General features: G+C 37.8%; 1 protein-coding gene across 6 annotated transcripts in view; it reads left to right on the forward strand.

Annotated features, from left to right (window-relative positions):
- The window catches only part of Atp11b (ATPase phospholipid transporting 11B (putative)), a 96,112-nt gene that overhangs the window by 47,219 nt on the left and 30,296 nt on the right, over positions 1-18,597 (forward strand). For all 6 annotated transcript variants that reach the window (XR_008216813.1, XM_052732297.1, XM_052732301.1 and 3 more), the window contains exons 13-20: positions 949-1,191; positions 1,705-1,880; positions 2,228-2,296; positions 3,739-3,812; positions 3,887-3,990; positions 5,754-5,935; positions 7,440-7,643; positions 17,448-17,601. Coding sequence is in view for 5 of the 6 variants with exons in the window: in XM_052732297.1 (XP_052588257.1) it covers positions 949-1,191; positions 1,705-1,880; positions 2,228-2,296; positions 3,739-3,812; positions 3,887-3,990; positions 5,754-5,935; positions 7,440-7,643; positions 17,448-17,601 (1,206 nt within the window). In the remaining variant the exon portion in view is untranslated. The remainder of the gene's footprint in view (positions 1-948; positions 1,192-1,704; positions 1,881-2,227; positions 2,297-3,738; positions 3,813-3,886; positions 3,991-5,753; positions 5,936-7,439; positions 7,644-17,447; positions 17,602-18,597) is intronic.

The following is an 18,597-nucleotide window of genomic DNA, read 5'->3' on the forward strand; positions in this document are numbered from 1 at the left end:
GTGTGTGTGTGTGTGTGTGTGTGTGTGTGTGTGTGTGTGTGTGAGAGAGAGAGAGAGAGAGAGAGAGAGAGAGAGATTTGAGAGAGTACATTTCTGTTTGTATGATTGGAGGCCAGAGAGGGTCCTCCCCATCAATCTCCACTTTGTTCCTTTTGAGACAGGGCTTTCCCATGAACCTGGAGCTTGAATTTTTCAGCTGGTTGGCAGTCAGCAAGCTCCATCGGCTTCCCTGCCCCGCTCAGTGCCGGGATTACAGTCATTCAGGGGTGCCATTCTTGTTGGAGCATCAGTTGTTCTCTGGAGCCCCACTGCCTCTCTTTTCAAAAGACTTCTCTAGCATCATTACAGTAGTACATCAGATTCTCACCATAAGTTCGCTGTCAAGACTTCACTGGTGTATCCTTCCCTTTCAGAGTTCATTTCCTTGGATCAGCCTCCAAGAGTAATAAAATAATTTGTCTTACATACCTTTTAAAACATGTTATTTTTAACAGTTATTTTTTTACTGTATTTGTTTCCTGTCCTCAATTTTAACTTCCTGTCCTTTACAGACTCCTTCTCATCTCTAACACATTATTTTGTTCCTTTCCCTGTTTTTATACCGTTTCTCTTGGCCCCTGTTCACTTTCTAGTAAGCATCCCTTCTACCCTTAATAAGTGTCAAATCATATTATTTTAAATGTACTTGTCCAAGAGATAGACAAGAAATTCTTATACCTTATTCTTCGTCACCTCTGCAAATCAATGTGTCGCAAAAGATATATATGTAATGTTTAAATATTTTAATTTGCTTTATTTTCTTTACATCAATAATAGCTTCTTAGATTGTAAGAATCTCAGCTTTGGTATATTGATGTTAATAGACTAGACTTTAGAAAACAGGAGAAAGTTTTTCTTGTTCAACACTGACCCATGACCACAAAGGTTTCTTTTGTTCTGTTTCTCTAGGTGGAATATGTGTTTACAGATAAAACTGGAACACTGACAGAAAATGAGATGCAGTTTCGAGAATGTTCAATTAATGGCATGAAATACCAAGAAATCAATGGTAGACTTGTACCTGAAGGACCAACACCAGACTCCACAGAAGGAAGCTTGTCTTACCTTGGTGGTTTATCCCATCTCAACAACTCAGCACATGTCACAGCTAGTTCTTCCTTTAAAACCAGTCCTGAAAGTGAAACTGAACTAGTAAGCAGTTTTCCAATTAGTGATTATGGGTTCCTATGAATTAATTTTCTTCAATAGATGGACTCGGGAAGTTTTTATCAGTGAAGCAAGAAGTCTGCGTTTGAAATCGATGTCTTGATTTAGCACCATGAAATACTATTCTGGGACTGTAGTTACAGCACAGTTTAGCTTGTCATTGTTAAGCATCTTCACTGCTTTAGCTTGGTTGTTAGTAAATGCTGTTACTGCCCTGAAGTGAAAAAGAGAAAAAATAAGTATTTTGTTCTTTCTAAGACCTTACTTCTTTCCAAGTACATAGTCTCCCTAGCTTGCAGTTTGTTTAGGCTTTCTAAAGAGATGCACTTATACCAAAGGTTCCTAAAACAGTATGAGATTAAAATCTCAAATTTGCAGTTTTCACTCAGGCAGCCAGGTCATTAGCACTTTTGTTTTAGCTCTCAGGGTCTTAGGTCTGGTTTATGTCCTATGTAGTGTTGGGAAAGTGCTTAGGTCATTAATATTATGTTTCTACAGATCAAAGAGCATGACCTCTTCTTTAAAGCAGTCAGTCTTTGCCACACTGTACAGATCAGCAGTGTGCAAACTGATGGCATCGGTGATGGTCCCTGGCAGTCCACCCTCGCACCGGCGCAGCTCGAGTACTACGCATCTTCACCAGATGAAAAGGCTCTAGTGGAGGCTGCGGCAAGGTAATTGAGCCTGATTCTTCGGATCCTCAGAGAATACTCTTGAAATAAATGTTAGAATATTAGAGAGCTGTCATGTAAAATTCTCAGATGTAAATTTAAGGTTTTTTAAATGATCTTGTATGAATTTTGTGTGATAAAACTTGTGAAAATACCTTGCATTGTTTTGGATGTAGTCTGACCTGTCAAATTCTTAAAAATAGTGTCATATTATTCAAAGGCAGTACTGTAAATACACCTTGAACTTTCAATTAATGTACCTTCATTCAAACCAAGTTATAAAGGTGTAGTGTGAAATATGAAATATCTTCCTTTAAATATTGTTATTTCTTTGTTCCTCTTATTCCCAGAGCTGGTATTATATTTATAGGCATTTCTGAAGAAACTATGGAGGTTAAAGTACTTGGAAGACTCGAAAGGTAAATTCTTTCAAATATGTTATAGTCCACAATAAGTATAAATATAGGATAGGAATCAGCAAATTATGGCCTATAGGCCAGTTCTGTCCTCCAGTCTGTTTTTGTATAGCCTACAAGCTATGCTAGATTGCATTTAGAGTTGTTTAAGAAAGAGAAAGACAGTAAGGGAGAGAAGGAGAAAGAATAAAATAGCTGTGGTAGTATGGAGGTACAGCCAGATGGTCACAAGTTAAAGACCTGCCTAGGCCATAGAGTGAGGCTAGCCCAGGAAACTTAGTAAGACCCTATCTCAAAATTTTAAAGAAAGGCTGGGGATATAGTTTAATAGTAAAACACTTGCCTTGCATACAAGAATAAGTCCTAATATACAGCATACATATATACATATACATATATGTGTGTATGTGTGTATATGGCCTGTAATGTCTAAAATACTGTCTGATTCTCTACGTAAAACACTTGCTAACCTTTTCTCTAGAGTGATGTCAGTATTATATTGTATCTCATCACAATTACAACAGTATGCTGTGTTTTAGTTTACTGTTTACTGAGTTTCCTTATAAATTTATATTAAACACTTGAGGTTGAGATTCCATAGGTCGTTGGATGAAGAAAACTTCTTTGTGTAATCTTTTGTTTTTGAAGTACTGGTGATCAAAAGCAGTGTCACAGGAATATTAGGCAAATGCTATGCCATAAAGCTGCACCTCAGCACAGGTTCCCTTGTATTGTCTATGAATTTATGCTCAAGCATTTAGGAACACCAGTCTACTTAACCTCTTTCTACTGTAATGAGTTAGTCCGTGCCTGTTGCTGTGAACCTTAATCCTTGCTAGCATTTCCATACTAAAGAAGTAAGGCCCATTCTGAAGCTACTTTCATGAAGGAACCTGTTGTCTACTTATGAGCATTCATTGCTTACATATCCTTATAGAATTCTCTCCTGGAAAATTTTTCAAGCCCCATTTCAGTTATCCTCCTAAGTTTCCTCTCAGTTCTCTAAAGAGGCATTTGCTCCCTGATCCTCCACCCTCACACCTGCCCCAAGTTCAGAATTGTTGCTGACAAACCTCTAAGACTGCTTAAAGGTTGAATTCTAAGATGTGTTAGGACAGAAAATGATGGAGAATCAGTCAGCTGGGCAGAGCTGGGCTCCTGTCCTTCTCTACTGCTTACCAGCTTATTGGATATTAATCTCTTTAGTAGTCTTCATCTTGGCTTCTGTGGGAATTAAATGACCCAAGGTCTGTAAAGTATTTATTAGTTGTTGAGGACTTAATGCCATCTCCCTTGTGTCTAGTAATATTATTGATAATTTAGAGCCTATCCTCATAATAATGCACTTCTAGTTTCTTACTTTACACTTGTATTTTATCCTTTATTCTTTCTAGATATTCACATTATTACTCTAAAAATTAAGGATTATCTTTCTTAATTTTTAGGTACAAATTGCTTCATATTCTGGAATTTGATTCAGATCGTAGGAGAATGAGTGTAATTGTTCAGGCACCTTCAGGTAACCAATCTAAGCTTTTATGTATATTTACTTACCTAATAAAGAGCTTGATAACTAGTTATTTTTCCTTTTAGGTGAGAAGCTTTTATTTGCTAAAGGAGCAGAATCTTCAATTCTCCCTAAATGTATAGGTGGAGAAATAGCAAAAACCAGAATTCATGTAGATGAATTTGCTTTGGTAAGTACAGATAGCTATTATTTAAAAATGAAAAAAATAAAAAGAAACTTCAAAAATATATTTGTGAAACAGTTGAGGTTTTTTCTTTTTAATAGATTATCCAAGTTCTGAAAATTCTGTAGCTCTTAGTTCTTTTGCATTAAATGTTGGCTCTTTATTCTTGTTGTAAAAGCTGATTTTTAATCTGGTAACATGTAATTCTCTTCTAAAACCTGTTTTGGTAGGGACTTCTGGTTGTGTGTACCACTCAAACTGTGCCCATAGCAAACATGAGTGCTTGGGGTCTAGAGAGAGGCACAAATCCTTGGGTTTCATCTCCTGAATGGCTGTGTCTCTCTTCTTTTTCTTTGCCTCTTTCCCATCCTTGCCTCTCCTTCTCTGTCCCTTCCCCTTGCCCCAGTTTATCCTGGGCCAGTGGTTCAAAGGCAGAAACAAGACAAGAGCTTGAGTCCAGAAATTCAAAAGCAACTGGGACAACATAATTAGACTCTGACTTTTAAAGAAAAAAAAATTAGAGGGTGTGGCTCAGTGGTAGAGGACATATTAGCATGACAGAAAGGGACTTAGTAAAAGAATATTCCAGGGATGTGGAGAAACTAGAGATTGTACACATTGTATAAATCACACAGCCTTTGAATAGTTTGGCAATTTTTCAAAAGATAAAAATGGAGTTTATAACCTGACCTAGCTATATATACCTGAGTGGTGTACACCAAAGAGAAGGGAAAAGATATGACCACATATGATCTAATAAGTGGACGTTCATAGTCCAAACTGGGAAAAGCCTAGATGCCCAACTGATGAATGGATAAAATATGATACAGCTATGTAATGGAATATTGCTTAGTCATTAAAAGAAATGTAATACTGATGTCTGATATATGCTACAACATGGATGAACATTGATAAGATTGCCGAAAGAAGCCAGTCAAGAGAGACCACACATTATGTAAAAGATCCAGGATAGGCAGACTCATGGAAAACAAGTGAGTGGGTGCCAAAGGCTGCTGGATGAAAGGAAGAGAAGGGAGTGTCTCCTAATGGATAAGGAATCTATTGGAGGTGAAATATTCTGATAGTGGTAGTGATCATACAATTTTGTAAGTATACTAAAAAACACTGCATGGCACTGTTTGAAAGAGTTAATTTTATGTAATGGGACTCTAATTTAAAAGGAAAACTATAGGAGCCTCATCCAAAAGCAGAAAACCTGAATTCAGGATCTCTCATGCCTAGACTTCTATGTGTGCTGCATACTTACCTCTCCTTACCTACTTCTGTTACTGGTTTGGGGTTGCCTATAATCTACCTACTGTGATTTCTAACAAGCAAAGGCTTTATTGTCTAGAACAGCATCCACATAGTGTTGTTGCAGAATGAATTAACTAGTACATATATTAATATCTGATGGCATCTTGAATGTTAATTATGAGAGTGTTATTTACAAATCAGGAAATGGCACTATTTAGAAATTTGTTAAATGTGGTCATATGGTATTTTAAAATCTGCTCTTTTCAAGTTCTATTGCTAGAACATTTATTTTCAGTTTTTCTAAGGAAAATATATAGTAAGGAGTATTTAGATTTAGGTGCTAATTTTCAGAGATTAAGAAAATTTGATGCCCATATAATCAAGTAGTCAAATATAGATTCCTAAGTTTGTGTAGTTCCAATTCACAGGTGAAGATAAAAGACGATTTAAAGTTAGATTGTGAATCTGGCTCTTAGAGGTGCATGCCTATCTTTTCTTTTTTTTTCCTTTAGAAAGGACTGCGGACACTATGTATAGCTTATAGACAGTTTTCAGCTAAAGAGTATGACGATATAGATAGGCGCCTATTTGAGGCCAGGACCGCCTTGCAGCGACGGGAAGAAAAATTGGCTGATGTCTTCCAGTACATTGAGAAGGACCTGATATTACTAGGAGCAACAGCAGTGGAAGACAGGCAAGTATCAGAAGTAGGCAGTATCTTTTTTTTTTAAAGAACGTTTTAGTCAAGTGCTTCTAGTATATTAAATACTGTTAACATTCTGTAACAAAATAGAAAACTAAAGCTTTACTTTTTTCTACTCAGAATAATGCTGTTTTATTCTATCGTTGGCTATTTGAATAGATAAAGGACACACTTGTTTGATTATTCTTCCATGTTGCTGTTCTTTAGTCAGTGTGTCATACCATCATCAGACATTGCCATCTCTCTCTATCCTCACCTTCCACTAGTGCCCACTCTGCTTCATGCTTCAGTACTGCCTCACTGACGGCTATACTCCTGGATACCTGTAGCTGAAATTGTTGTGTTTATGCCTTTGTTCCTTGGCAAGGCCTTGCCTTCCGCCTGGATGATTCTTCTTCCCTGCCATGGCATTTGTGAATAAAATGTACTCATAACTAACCCTCATCCAACAAGATCTTTTCTGACAACAACATGATTGAAAATGCTCTTCTTTATGAACATTCTGTTTATTGTTTTTTGATGCTATGTTAAATTATTTGTTTAAAGATTTTTCTCCTTCTGTTAGCATATGAATTCCTTGCAACTTGTTTTACTTTTTAGAACCTATCTTCTATGTCAATCTTAGCTCTTGAATTAAATTGAATTTTATGAGTCAAATTGATCTTTATAAGTTAAGCCTGTTGTTTTCTTCTGTTCCCTATATCTACAGAGGTATGCATATTTTAAGTGTGGATTTTCATTTACTTTTTGTTTGTTTTCATTAGATTTCTTAAACATATGTAGTCTTGTATTTCCTACAGTCTGATGTTTAATTTAAAAGGAAAACTATAGGAGCCTCATCCAAAAGCAGAAAACCTGAATTCAGGATCTCTCATGCCTAGACTTCTATGTGTGCTGCATACTTACCTCTCCTTACCTACTTCTGTTACTGGGGTGGGGTGAGGAGAGATCTAGACTTGAAATTTTAGACTTACTAGTGCCACATTTCTTTTTTTGTGTGGGTGGGGGTCCAAATAGGATTTCGCTGTGTAACAGCCTTGGCTGTCCTGGAACTCACTCTGTAGACCGAGCTGGCCTCGAACTCACAGAAATCCACCTGCCTCTGCCTCCCAAGTGCTGGGATTAAAGGCATGTGCCACCACCACCCAACTGTGGCATCTCTTGCCTAGCATGTACCAGGCCTCAATTCAACCCCCCTTCCCCTGTACCACTTCCCAATAAGATAGGTTTATGAAGGCTACCTGGTTAGTTGGGTTCATAAAAACCAGCTTTGATGATAGAATATGAAGTTGTATATTTTAATTCATTGGTCTCTTTGAACTAGATGGCCACTTATAGTTTATTCTTGTTTCCTGCATAATGAAAGAAAATTTCAGTTATGTTGATACACTGTAACATTCTTATAAAGAGTATACTTTATGTGTGTTGTGTAGTTTATACTTAACATATACTACAGGAGTATTTTTCTCTATCAGTTTTTTTCTTTTATTGTTAGACTACAGGATAAAGTTCGAGAAACTATTGAAGCATTGAGAATGGCTGGTATCAAAGTATGGGTACTTACAGGAGACAAGCATGAAACAGCCGTTAGTGTGAGTTTATCATGTGGACACTTCCATAGAACTATGAATATCCTCGAACTTATCAACCAGAAATCAGACAGTGGATGTGCTGAACAATTGAGGCAGCTTGCCAGGAGGTAAGGTAGCACTGTCTTGCCACTGCTTGTTTTTTGATCAGCCCATAGCTAAAAGGTTGCTTTTTTTTAACTTGTAATTAAAACAACACTTTACAACTTTGATTTATGTGTATGTCTATTTTGCATGCATGTATGTCTGTGTTACCATCTGCATACCTCGTACCCACTGAGGGTAGAAGAGAACATTGGATCCCGTGGAACTAGAGTTAAAGGCAGTTGTGGGTGCAGGAACTTGAACCTGGGCCTTCTAGAAGAGCAGCTAATGCTCTTACTAGCTGAGCCATCTCTCTAGTCCTGTTTTTAATATTTTGATAGATGAGGAGCAATCCAAAGACTTAGTTCATGCTACAAAAATCACATGAAATTGGGAATTTAGTGTCTGTGAGTTTAATAGCCATATTCACTTGTTTCCGTGGTACCTGTGGTTGTTACCATTGTACCATCTGAGTTAGCGATATGCAGCTGAACCCTTACAGGGTCTTCTCTCATCTGTTTACACTGCTGCTTGGCACATTTTAAGAGCCACACAATTACAACTTGATAGGGTTTTGAGTGCAACACATGACACCACACTGACAATTAATATTTTCTATTGTCAGTCTGAAGTTCAATGATCAAAACAGAAAATGGATTACTTCTGGAATTGTTGACTAGTGAGGTCCCAAAGATCCCCAAATATTATGGGCTATTGCCAATGCACTTGGTTACCCTCCAGAACTTAATGGAAAGGTAAAGTCTCCATTGCTGTGGATACCACATACTTGAGTTACACAACATGGAGAAATCAAGCTGGGACCTACTGGCCAACAACTCCGGAAGAAGTAATCCATTCCTGGGACCAGACTTGTTATTTTTTAGCCTCTGGTTTCCAGTAGGGGTGTTGCTGCCCTGTTATAGGGTAACAGCATACATGTACAGATATATCTTAAGAAGCTTCTATGGTAGTAGGTTTCTATAGGACTTTCCTGAAAAGTCTTTAGTGTTGTTATCCCTCCTAGTTTCCCTCTTTGACTCTTCCCACCCCACCCCAATTTTTCCCTTTTACTCATTATACTAGTGCATTCTGTTGCTTTTCACATAAAAGCCCCTCCCCATGGACTCTTAGTGATTTCCTGGCCTTTTGGGGTATTCCAAATGAAACACACACATCTAAAGATCCGAAACCTACAGCTGCAACTGAGAGAAAACAAGCAACATTTCTTTCTCACTCAGGATGGTTTATTTCCAGCTCTGTCCATTTACTGGTGAATTTCATTTTTCTTATTAGCTGTAATTGTATAAATATATCACTTTCATTATGCATTCATCAGTTGGTGGACATCTAGGCTGTCTCTATTTTCTAGCTATTGTGAATAGAGCAACAATTAACATGAATGAACAAAGCCATTTTAATTTTCATTTCCCTAATAACTTACGGATTTTGAACTCTTTTAAACATTTGTCCGCCATTTGTATTTCATCTTTTGACAATTCTCTGTTCATTTCTATTCTCTATTTTTTAACTGGGCATTTTGTTTTCTTACTGTTAATTTTTTTCCAATATATAGTTGGTAAAAAAAAAAAAATTCCTATTCTGTAGGATGCCATTTCACTCAAATGATGATGTTTTTTTACTGCACAGAAATATTTCCGTTTCATGAGGTTCCATTTATTAATTGTTCATCTTAGTGCTGTTATTGAGGTCCTGTTCAGAAATTCTTTTCCTGTGCCAATGATTTCAAGCCTACTCCCTATTTCTCTTCTGTCAGATTCAGGACATCAGGTTCTTTTGTAAGGTCCTTGATCCATCTGTACATTTTGATTTAGAGGGCTTTGTTCTTCTGGTGTCCTCCATCCTCTCTAGCTCTTACACTCTTTCTGCCTCCTCTTCTGTGAGGTTCTTTGAGCTTTGAGAGGAGGAATTTGATGGAGACATTTCATTTAGAGCTATGTGTTCCAAGGCCTTTCTCTTCGCATACTGGCTGGCTGTGGGTCTCCGCATCTGTTGCACAAGGAAGCTTCTCTGATGATGACTGAATAAGGCACTGATCTATGAGTGTAGCAGTCATAGAGTAATTTTATTTTAGTTTAGACCAATAGTATTTGTTTTGCCCTAGGTCTCTGAGCTATCTAGTCTCTGGTACTTGGTCACCTTAGATGCAGAAATGGCCTTTGACAAAATCCAACACCTTTTTGTGATAAAAGTCCTGAAGGGATTAGGGATACAAGGAACATACCTCAACATAACAAAGGCAATTTACAGCAAACCTATAGCCAGCATTAACTTAAATGGAAAGAAACTCAAAGCAGTTCCACTAAAATCAGGAACAAGACAAGGTTGTCCACTCTCTCCATATGTATTCTATACGGTTCTTGAGGTTCTAACTAGAGCAATAAAACAGCCGGAGGAGATGAGGGGATACAAATTAGAAAGGAAGAAGTCAATGCTCTTTATTTGTAAGTGGTATGACAGTATACACGGTGACCCTAAAAAGTCCCCTGGGAAACTCCTATAGCTGACAAACACTTTCAGTGAAGTGGCTAGATACAAAATTAACTCACAGAAGTCAGTAGCTCTCCTATATTCACATGACAAATGGACTGAGAAAGAAATCAGGGAAACAACACCTTTTACAATTTTATATTATTTTCACAAATAATATAAAGTATCTTTAGGTAACTAACCAAGCAAGTGAAAGACCTGTATAATAAAAACTTCAAGTCTTTGGAGAAGCCATCAGAAGATGGAACGATATGCCATGCTCATGGATTGGTAAGATTTAGCATAGTGAAATTGACCATCCTACCAAAGCAGTCTACAGATTCAATGGAATTCCCATCAAAATCCCAACATAATTCTTACAGCACAATTTTTTTTTTCAAAAAGGACAATTCTCAACTTCGTATGGAAAAACAAAAACCCAGGATAGCTAGAACAATCTTGAAAAATAAAAGACCTTCTGAAGGTATCACCATCCCTGATTTCAAGTTATTGTACTACAGAGCAATAGTAATAAAAAAAACCACATGGTATTGGCATAAAAATAGGCAGGTTCATCAATGGAATTGAATTGGAAAACCCAGACATAAATAATCCAAACACATATGGGCCCTGATTTTTTTTTTTTTTTTTTAAAATTTGGTCAAGTTTTCATAGTGTAGCCCTGCTGTCCTGAAACTCACTCTGTAGATCAGGCTGGCCTCAAACTCAGAGATCCGCCTTCCTCTGCCTCCCAAATGCTGGGATTAAAGGTGTGCACTACCACTGCCTGGCTAGGACTCCTGGTTTTTGATAAAGAAGCCAGAAATACACAGTGGGGGAAAAAAAGCCTCTTCAACAAATGGTGCTAGTCAAACTGGATGTCTACATGTAGAAGAATGCAAATAGATCCATATTTATCACCCTGCATACAACTCAAGTCCACATGGATCAGAGACCTCAACATAAAGTCAGATACACTGAACCTGTTAGAAGAAAACATGGGAAATAGCCTTGAACTCATTGCCACAGGAGACAACTTTCTGAGCAGAACGCTGATAACACAGGCACTATGATCAACAATTAATAAATGGGACCTCATGAAACTGAAAAGCTTCTGTAAAGCAAAGGACACCATTAATTGAGTCTCATTAATTAATGAGAAAAGACTTTTTACCAACTTCACAACCAATGGAAACTAATATCCAAAATTTATAAATAACTGAAGAAACTAGATATCAAAAAACCAAATAATCCAATTTAAGAATGGGGTACATATCTAAACGGAGAATTCTCAATAGAGGAAAATTTAATTTTTTTAAAGATGAATAAGATTCCATTGTTATATAGTTACTTCATTTTCATTATTCCTTCATGAGTTGATGGACATATAAGCTGTTTCCATGTCCTAGCTATTGTGAATAGAGGAGCAATGAACATGGATGAGCATGTAGTGTCCTTGTATGAAAAATAGAGTCCTCTATCAAGGTAGGAGCGACATGACTTGGACCACCAGGTTGTTCTTCAGCAATGGTTCCTGATGGGATGACAAGAGGTGAGAAGACAGGAAAGCTGAGGTCAAGTTTCTCACAAGCTGTGTCTTGTGCCAAGCAAGTTTATTAAGAAGTACAGCCCCTTCTGTACAGTTTGTGGGTATGGGGGAAAGGAGAATGGTGGGTGTGGAACAGTGTCAGCAGAAAATTTGCATACACTAGGATGAACACAGGATCTCTCAAGTGTGTCGCAGATTGAGCACACAGTGGCCTTGGAATTGATAATTCTCCAGTCTTTTGCAGGTTACGGGAAGGGAACCAAGTTCCCAGGAAACAAAACCTTAACTCATGCAAGGCCCTGGCCTCAACCTGAACCTTGCCAAGTCTGCCCCTGAACAAGGACACAGAACTAGGTTCCCTTTGTCCTTTCAACAGGGCCCCTAGAGAGCCTTGGATCAGCCTTGTTCATAACAGTGATGTATAGTTGGGTCAAATGGTAGATGTATTTCTAGTTGTCTGGGGAATAGCCATGCTGGTTTCCATAATGACTACTGCATCATTGCACTCCCACTTAGAGTCATAAGGCTTCCCATTTCCTACATCCTCACTAGCATTTGTTGTCTTTGTTTTCCTTCGATTTTCTTTCTTTTTTTTTTTTTTTCTTTTGGTTTTTTCGAGACAGGGTTTCTCTGTATAGCTTTGGTTGTCCTGGACTCACTCTGTAGACCAGGCTTGGCCTGGAACTCACAGAGATCCACCTACCTCTGCTTCCCAAGTGCTGGGATTAAAGGCATGCGCCACCATCGCCTAGCTCTTGTTTTCTTAATCTTAGTCATTCAGACTGGGGTAACATGAAGTCACAGAGTTGTTTTAATTTATATTTTCCTAATGTCTAATGGTAAATACTTTTATTACTTAGCCATATATCTTCTTTTTGAGAAGACAGATATTTTAGTTTCTTGAATTCTTATAATTTATAGATACTAATCCTTCATCAGATGTATAGCTAGCAAAGATCTTTTCCCATTCTGTAGGCTGCCTCCTCAATGTGTTACAGTTTGCTTTGCAATACAGAAGCTTTATAACTTCATGAAGTCCATTTGTTGATTGTTGATCATATTTCCTGGGTGACTAGAATCCTATTCAGAAAGTCACTACCTAATCTTATATCCTGAAGTTTACTCCCTACACTTTCTTCTAGAAGTTTCAGGTCTAACATAAGAACTTTGATCCCTTTAGTAAGGGAGAAGGATCAAATTTCATTCTTCTGCATGTAGAGAGCCAGCTTTTCAACACTGTTGGTTAAAGATGCTGTCTTTTTTCCAATGTATGCTTTTGGCATCTTTGTCAAAAGTACAGTATATATAAGTGTGTGGACTTTGGGTCTTCAATTCTCTTCCATTGATCAATGAGTTTGTCATTGTGCCAGAGCCATGGTGCTGTTACCTCTATAGCTCTGTAATCTAACTTGAAATCAGGAATAGTGACACTTGTAGCCGTGTTTTAATTGGTCAGAATTGTTTTAGCTCTCTGGGGTCTTTTATGCTTCCTTATGAATTTTAAGATGGACTTTCAATGTCTGTGAAGAATTACATTTGACTTTTATGGAAATTGCACTAAATCTGTAGATTGCTTTTAGTAAGATGGCCATTTTCACAATAGTAATCATACCAATCCCTGCTATTGGGTTGCTACTGTCTTCTTTCATTTCTTCCTTGAGTTTTTTTTTAAAGTTTTCTTTGTATAGGTCTTTCTCTTTTGGATTTTTTGTTGTCTTTTTTGTTTGAGGCTGTTGTACATGAAATTGTTACCCTGATTCCTCAGTCTGTTTGTCTTTGGTGTATAAGAAGGTGACTGATTTGTGGGTGTTAATTTTGAAACCTGCCATTTTGCTGAAAGTGAGAACATTAACTTTTAACCTCCAGATTCTGTATGGTCCAGAGATTGATATGCAACAATCATGCTTTCGGTTTTGAATGAATAAGTTTATTAAGTATATTGCAAGCAAAATACACTAAATTATTGCTGTATTTTAAATTTAGTAAAATTTATTTTCTTTCTTAGCACCTATATAGCATCCTGAGTTATGCCTTTTGGCCAACAGACCCTAAAAAAAATTGTTTCTTGACCCTTTACAGAAAACATTTGTAGTACCTGGTTTATTTTATATAACCACACTGTTAAATTAATCTACATCTCACAGTTCAAAGATTATTTCATAATAATTTATATTCTGAATTCTTTCTCTTCTGTAAATCTATTTTTCTAAGCAGATCAAATTTATTTGGCTGCCCCCAATTACTGTAGTCAAATTTTTCATAACAAATGGAGTACTTCGCTGTAGCTGTAAATGTATTAGGTTTATATAGCAATCCCTCATTTGCAGTTTATGATACTGTTGTGCCCAGATCGTGACCCCCAGAGAGACCACCAAAGACAAGCATGCTGGAATGCAAAAGCAAGGTTTAATTTTGGATATCCAAAAGCAATACAAGCCTAGGCAGGGACTTCGTCCAATACATCCAACACAGTGGAGGCTGGAGGAAGTGCCCACCTATCTTCAAGCTCAGTTTTTAAAGGGAAAAATCACAAGGTTACATCATTTAGGGGTGCTAGTATGGGTACAATTCTGATTGGCTTGCTTCTAGGGGCTTTCTAGAAATCATGGCTTAATCTTACTTCTAAGGGGGTGGTTGCCCACCACCATTTCTCATTGGCTGCCCTCAGGTGGGGACATTTCTGTGGTCAGTTACCCTGGAAACCAGGGAGAGGACATTCCATACATAGTCCGGCAGTCATTACCTCGTGACTACCTTGTGACTCTGTACTTTTACACTTCCTGATTTCTGGAATCTGGACTGACTTGTTTCAGTAACTATTGGCCTATTCCTAGAAGGAGAAATCTTAGGCCTTAGTTTTTGGGTGAAAGCATTTTGGTCTTATTTCTAAGATGGCTCATTTTGGTCTCACGATACTAACCCAGGAAAACAATCCCCAGAAGGCAAGGCTGTGGATGTTAAAGTAGTGAATGTATATTAAATTCACTACTTTATTTATGTTTGTTATATAGGCATCGATGTGTTCTAGAGCTCATCAAAGAAAAACATTAAAGCGATACATTTTAACAGAATACTTTTTATTTATTCTTTGATAAATTTATACGTGTAAACAATGAATCTTGATCACATGTATCCCAGACTCCTTATTCTCATTCCCACCAGGCAACCCCAGCGTGTCTTCCTCCATGTTCATGTCCTTTTTATTTTTATGTTTTTGTAACCTACAAAGTAGTGCTGTCTACTGAAATGCTGATTGATCTTGTGTCTTATTCAGGTAACCATAGTTGCTGTAGTTCATGAGTGAAATGGTCTTGTCATGTCCAAAAAACATTTCACACCTCTCCTCCCCATCCTCCAGCTCGCACATTCTTGCCACCTCATCTTTCACAATAGTCTCTGTTCTTTGAGTGCAGTTGGGGGGATTGATATAGATATCATAGTTAGGGCTGAGCACTGCACCTCCTAAACCTCCCCAAATAGGGCCACCATCAAGGGACCAAGTTTACAAATACCCAAACTACCACATTCTACTCCCCCATATCAACAATGCAAATGCATTTACTCCCACTTCAAAAGTCCCTATAATCTTTCATAGTCTTAACCCTTTACAAGTCCAAAGTCCAATCTCTTCGGAGACTCAGGGTACAATTTTTAATTGTAAGCCCCAGTAAAAATCAAAAAGCAGATTACATACTTCTAACCTGTGGCACAAAATATACATTTCTATTCCAAAAGGGAGGAATGGGGCATCGTGAGGAAATACTGGATCAAAGCAAGACTAAAACACGGCAGGGCAAACTCCAAATCCTGTAGCTCTGTTCTGATGTCAAAGGGTTTAGATGGCTCTACCCCTCCAGCTATACTCCATGCAACATAAATCTCTCTCTGGGGCCGGTTCTGCTCCCCTTATACAGCTCTCCTTGGCAGATATCCCATGTCTCTGGCACCTCCAACATCTTGGGGTCTCCACTGCAACACTGCTTTGCTTCCACAGTTCCATGCAGTGGCCTCTCATGTCCTTTTGCCCTCTCAGGGCCTTCTTACAGGTAAGGCCACATTTTGTCTGGCCCCAGGGGCTCTCTGAAACCTTGGAGAAAGAATCTCTAACTCCTTCACTCTTGAATTCGTTATGCCTCTAAAGCTAGTACTACATCATGGACTACACTGCCAAGTTCCAAGTTGGAATGGGTCCTGACCCCTTTGAATGACATTAGTAGCAGCTACAGTTTCTTCCTAGAACCAGGAAGTGCCTCAGGCTGCTTTTTACAGTGTGGAAGCTTGTCTGGGTGGGGTCTCACTCTGAGGGCACCCTTCTCTTTATTTCAGTATAGAGCAGGCCTCTCCTTAATGACACTAATCTCCATAACAACTGTAACTTCTCTTCTATTAAGTGTCATGGCTATAACATTAAGCTTCCTAGTGTTTCTCTCCAAACTCTCCATTTTATATTTCTTTCTGCCCTGTTTAGCTCATTTTTCAATGTAGACCTGTATACACATTATTATTAAAAACCATTCTACAAACTCAGTGCTATGCAGTCTTGACATTTTCCCCACCGAAGAAGTGAATCCATTACTTTTTAATCAAGCCCCAGATAAGTTCTTAGGACACAGACAGAAGACAGCCATTTTCTTTGTCAAAACAACACAGGTATATCCTGTAGCCCAGTTGCTGTTAAAGTCCTTGCTTCTTCCTGAAACCTCTTGATTCAGGCCTCTAGTCTGCTTTGCATTCAGCAGTACCATCTTCCAGGCTCCTACTAGGGTGGCATTCTGCACTCTGACCACAGCATTGAACTGCTTTTCCAGTCCGGAGTTCCAGAGTCTTTCACATCCCTTCAAAAACCTCAACACGGTCATGCTCTTCATAGCAACAGCCCACTCTCTTATACCAACTTTTGTATTCATTACTTTTCTATTGTTGTGATGAAGCATCATGACCAAGGTACCTTATAGAAGAATAAAGTTATTTGGGTTTATGGTTCCAGAGGGTTAGAGTCCATAATTGTAAGGACAGCATGGCAGCAGGAAGCTTAGAGCTCACATTCTTTACTGCCACCATGAAACTGAGAGTCAGAGATATTTCTAAAAGACAGTATAACTTTTAGGCAAGTCTTTGCTTGGATATAGAAGGCACTTCATTTTGGAAATTGTGTTATTTTGAGAGCATGTTAACACTATTGTGGTGAGTTAATAGTTAAGAAGAATAATGTCAGGGAGAAATTAACTGTTCAAAATAATTTACTTTATATATACCTTCTAAAATTATTTATTGGTTATTAAAAGTTATGTTGTGCCAGTGAGATGGCTCAGTGGATATATGTGTCTGTTACCAAGCCTGACTATGTGAGTTCAGTCCCTGAGACCCCAAGAGACAACCATCTCTTTCAAGTTGTCCTCTGACTTCTACATGAGTATATACACATATATACAAACAATAAGTAAATAAAAACAGTAAAATTTTTAAAAATTAATGTCTCCTTAAAAATACTGAAAATTGTAAAGAAGATACAGTGTTGATAACACTATACAAGTATGTAAAGCTTATTAATTGTGTTTTCTGTAGGTCTTCTATATAGGTTCTTTTGGTAAATGTGTTATAACCATTAGTAGTATTCATTTCTCTTTTTGTATAAAAGCTGTATTTTATCTTACCTTTCAGATAATACAACTGAGTTTGTTCACTTATGCATAAGTCATTCAACAGTCGTCTGGTTGACCTGTCTGTCTTTAAATAAAGTAAATAATCTGACATCAGAGTGTGACATAGAGGATATAATTGTACTCTTTTTTAGAATTACAGAAGACCATGTGATACAGCATGGGCTGGTAGTAGATGGGACCAGCTTATCTCTTGCACTCAGGGAGCATGAAAAGCTATTTATGGAAGTTTGCAGAAACTGTTCAGCTGTATTATGTTGTCGTATGGCACCTTTACAGAAAGCAAAAGTAAGTATATACCATAAAAAATTCCATAAAAATAATCTTCAAAAGAGGGAGGGAGGGAGGTAACGAACAAGACAATTCTATGTTAAAAGTTATCAACCTCAGCATTGTGGCACACACCTGTAAATCCTAGCATCCAAGAGACTGAGGCAAGAGGATTGCAAGGTTGAGGCCAGTCTCGACTAACAAAGTGTGAGGGAGGGAGGAAGAAGAGGAGGCGGCTGTCAAGTTATACATTAGGAAAGTTGAATCCAGTTCACTTTTTATCATCATCATGTGTAAAGCTGGATAAAGAAATGTTTAAATTTCAGATGCCTAGGATGCAACCTAAAACCCACTCAGACAACTTTTATAGGTCTACAGTTTGGAATATTTTGAGCTCTTTGACTGTTTCCTTCAAAAACCATTCTTGGTAGAGGCTAGCAAGATGGCTCGCTCATCAGATAAAGGCACCAGCTGCTAAGTCCTACTACCTGAGTTCCAGCCCCAGGCCGGACTCCCACAAGTTGTTCTCTGACTTCTCTTTGTACACCCATACATATAGACACACATGCATACACACATTAATAAATATAATCTCATAAAATTTTTAAAGAAATAGCTTATACTATTCTTAGCAATACCAATATAATAAGTACTGGTTGTTTTGCACACAGATATCCAGGTTTATTTAGACTCATGGAATTTTGTTACAGTACTTGTGTGTCCCAGTCTGTGGAGATTAGAACTAGAACAGACATGTCTCTGCTCTTGTAAAAACATATCCAAGAATTCCAGAACAAGGGTCAGTGGGAAAAAGTACTGTCAAGTAAGTCCAATGACCTTGATTCAGTACCTGGAACTCACATAAAGGGTAAGGAGAGAACCAACTCCACAGAGTTGTTCTCTGACCTCCAAATACTGGCCATCTCATGTACACACACACATACACACACAGATTTAAAAATATTTTTAAAGAATTCCAGATAAATTTGTTCTGATTTCACTTAATTTAATATT

This window comes from Peromyscus californicus, unplaced genomic scaffold, assembly GCF_007827085.1.
Source record: "Peromyscus californicus insignis strain IS unplaced genomic scaffold, ASM782708v3 Scaffold_9__1_contigs__length_137607984, whole genome shotgun sequence".
Classification (NCBI taxonomy): domain Eukaryota; kingdom Metazoa; phylum Chordata; class Mammalia; order Rodentia; family Cricetidae; genus Peromyscus; species Peromyscus californicus.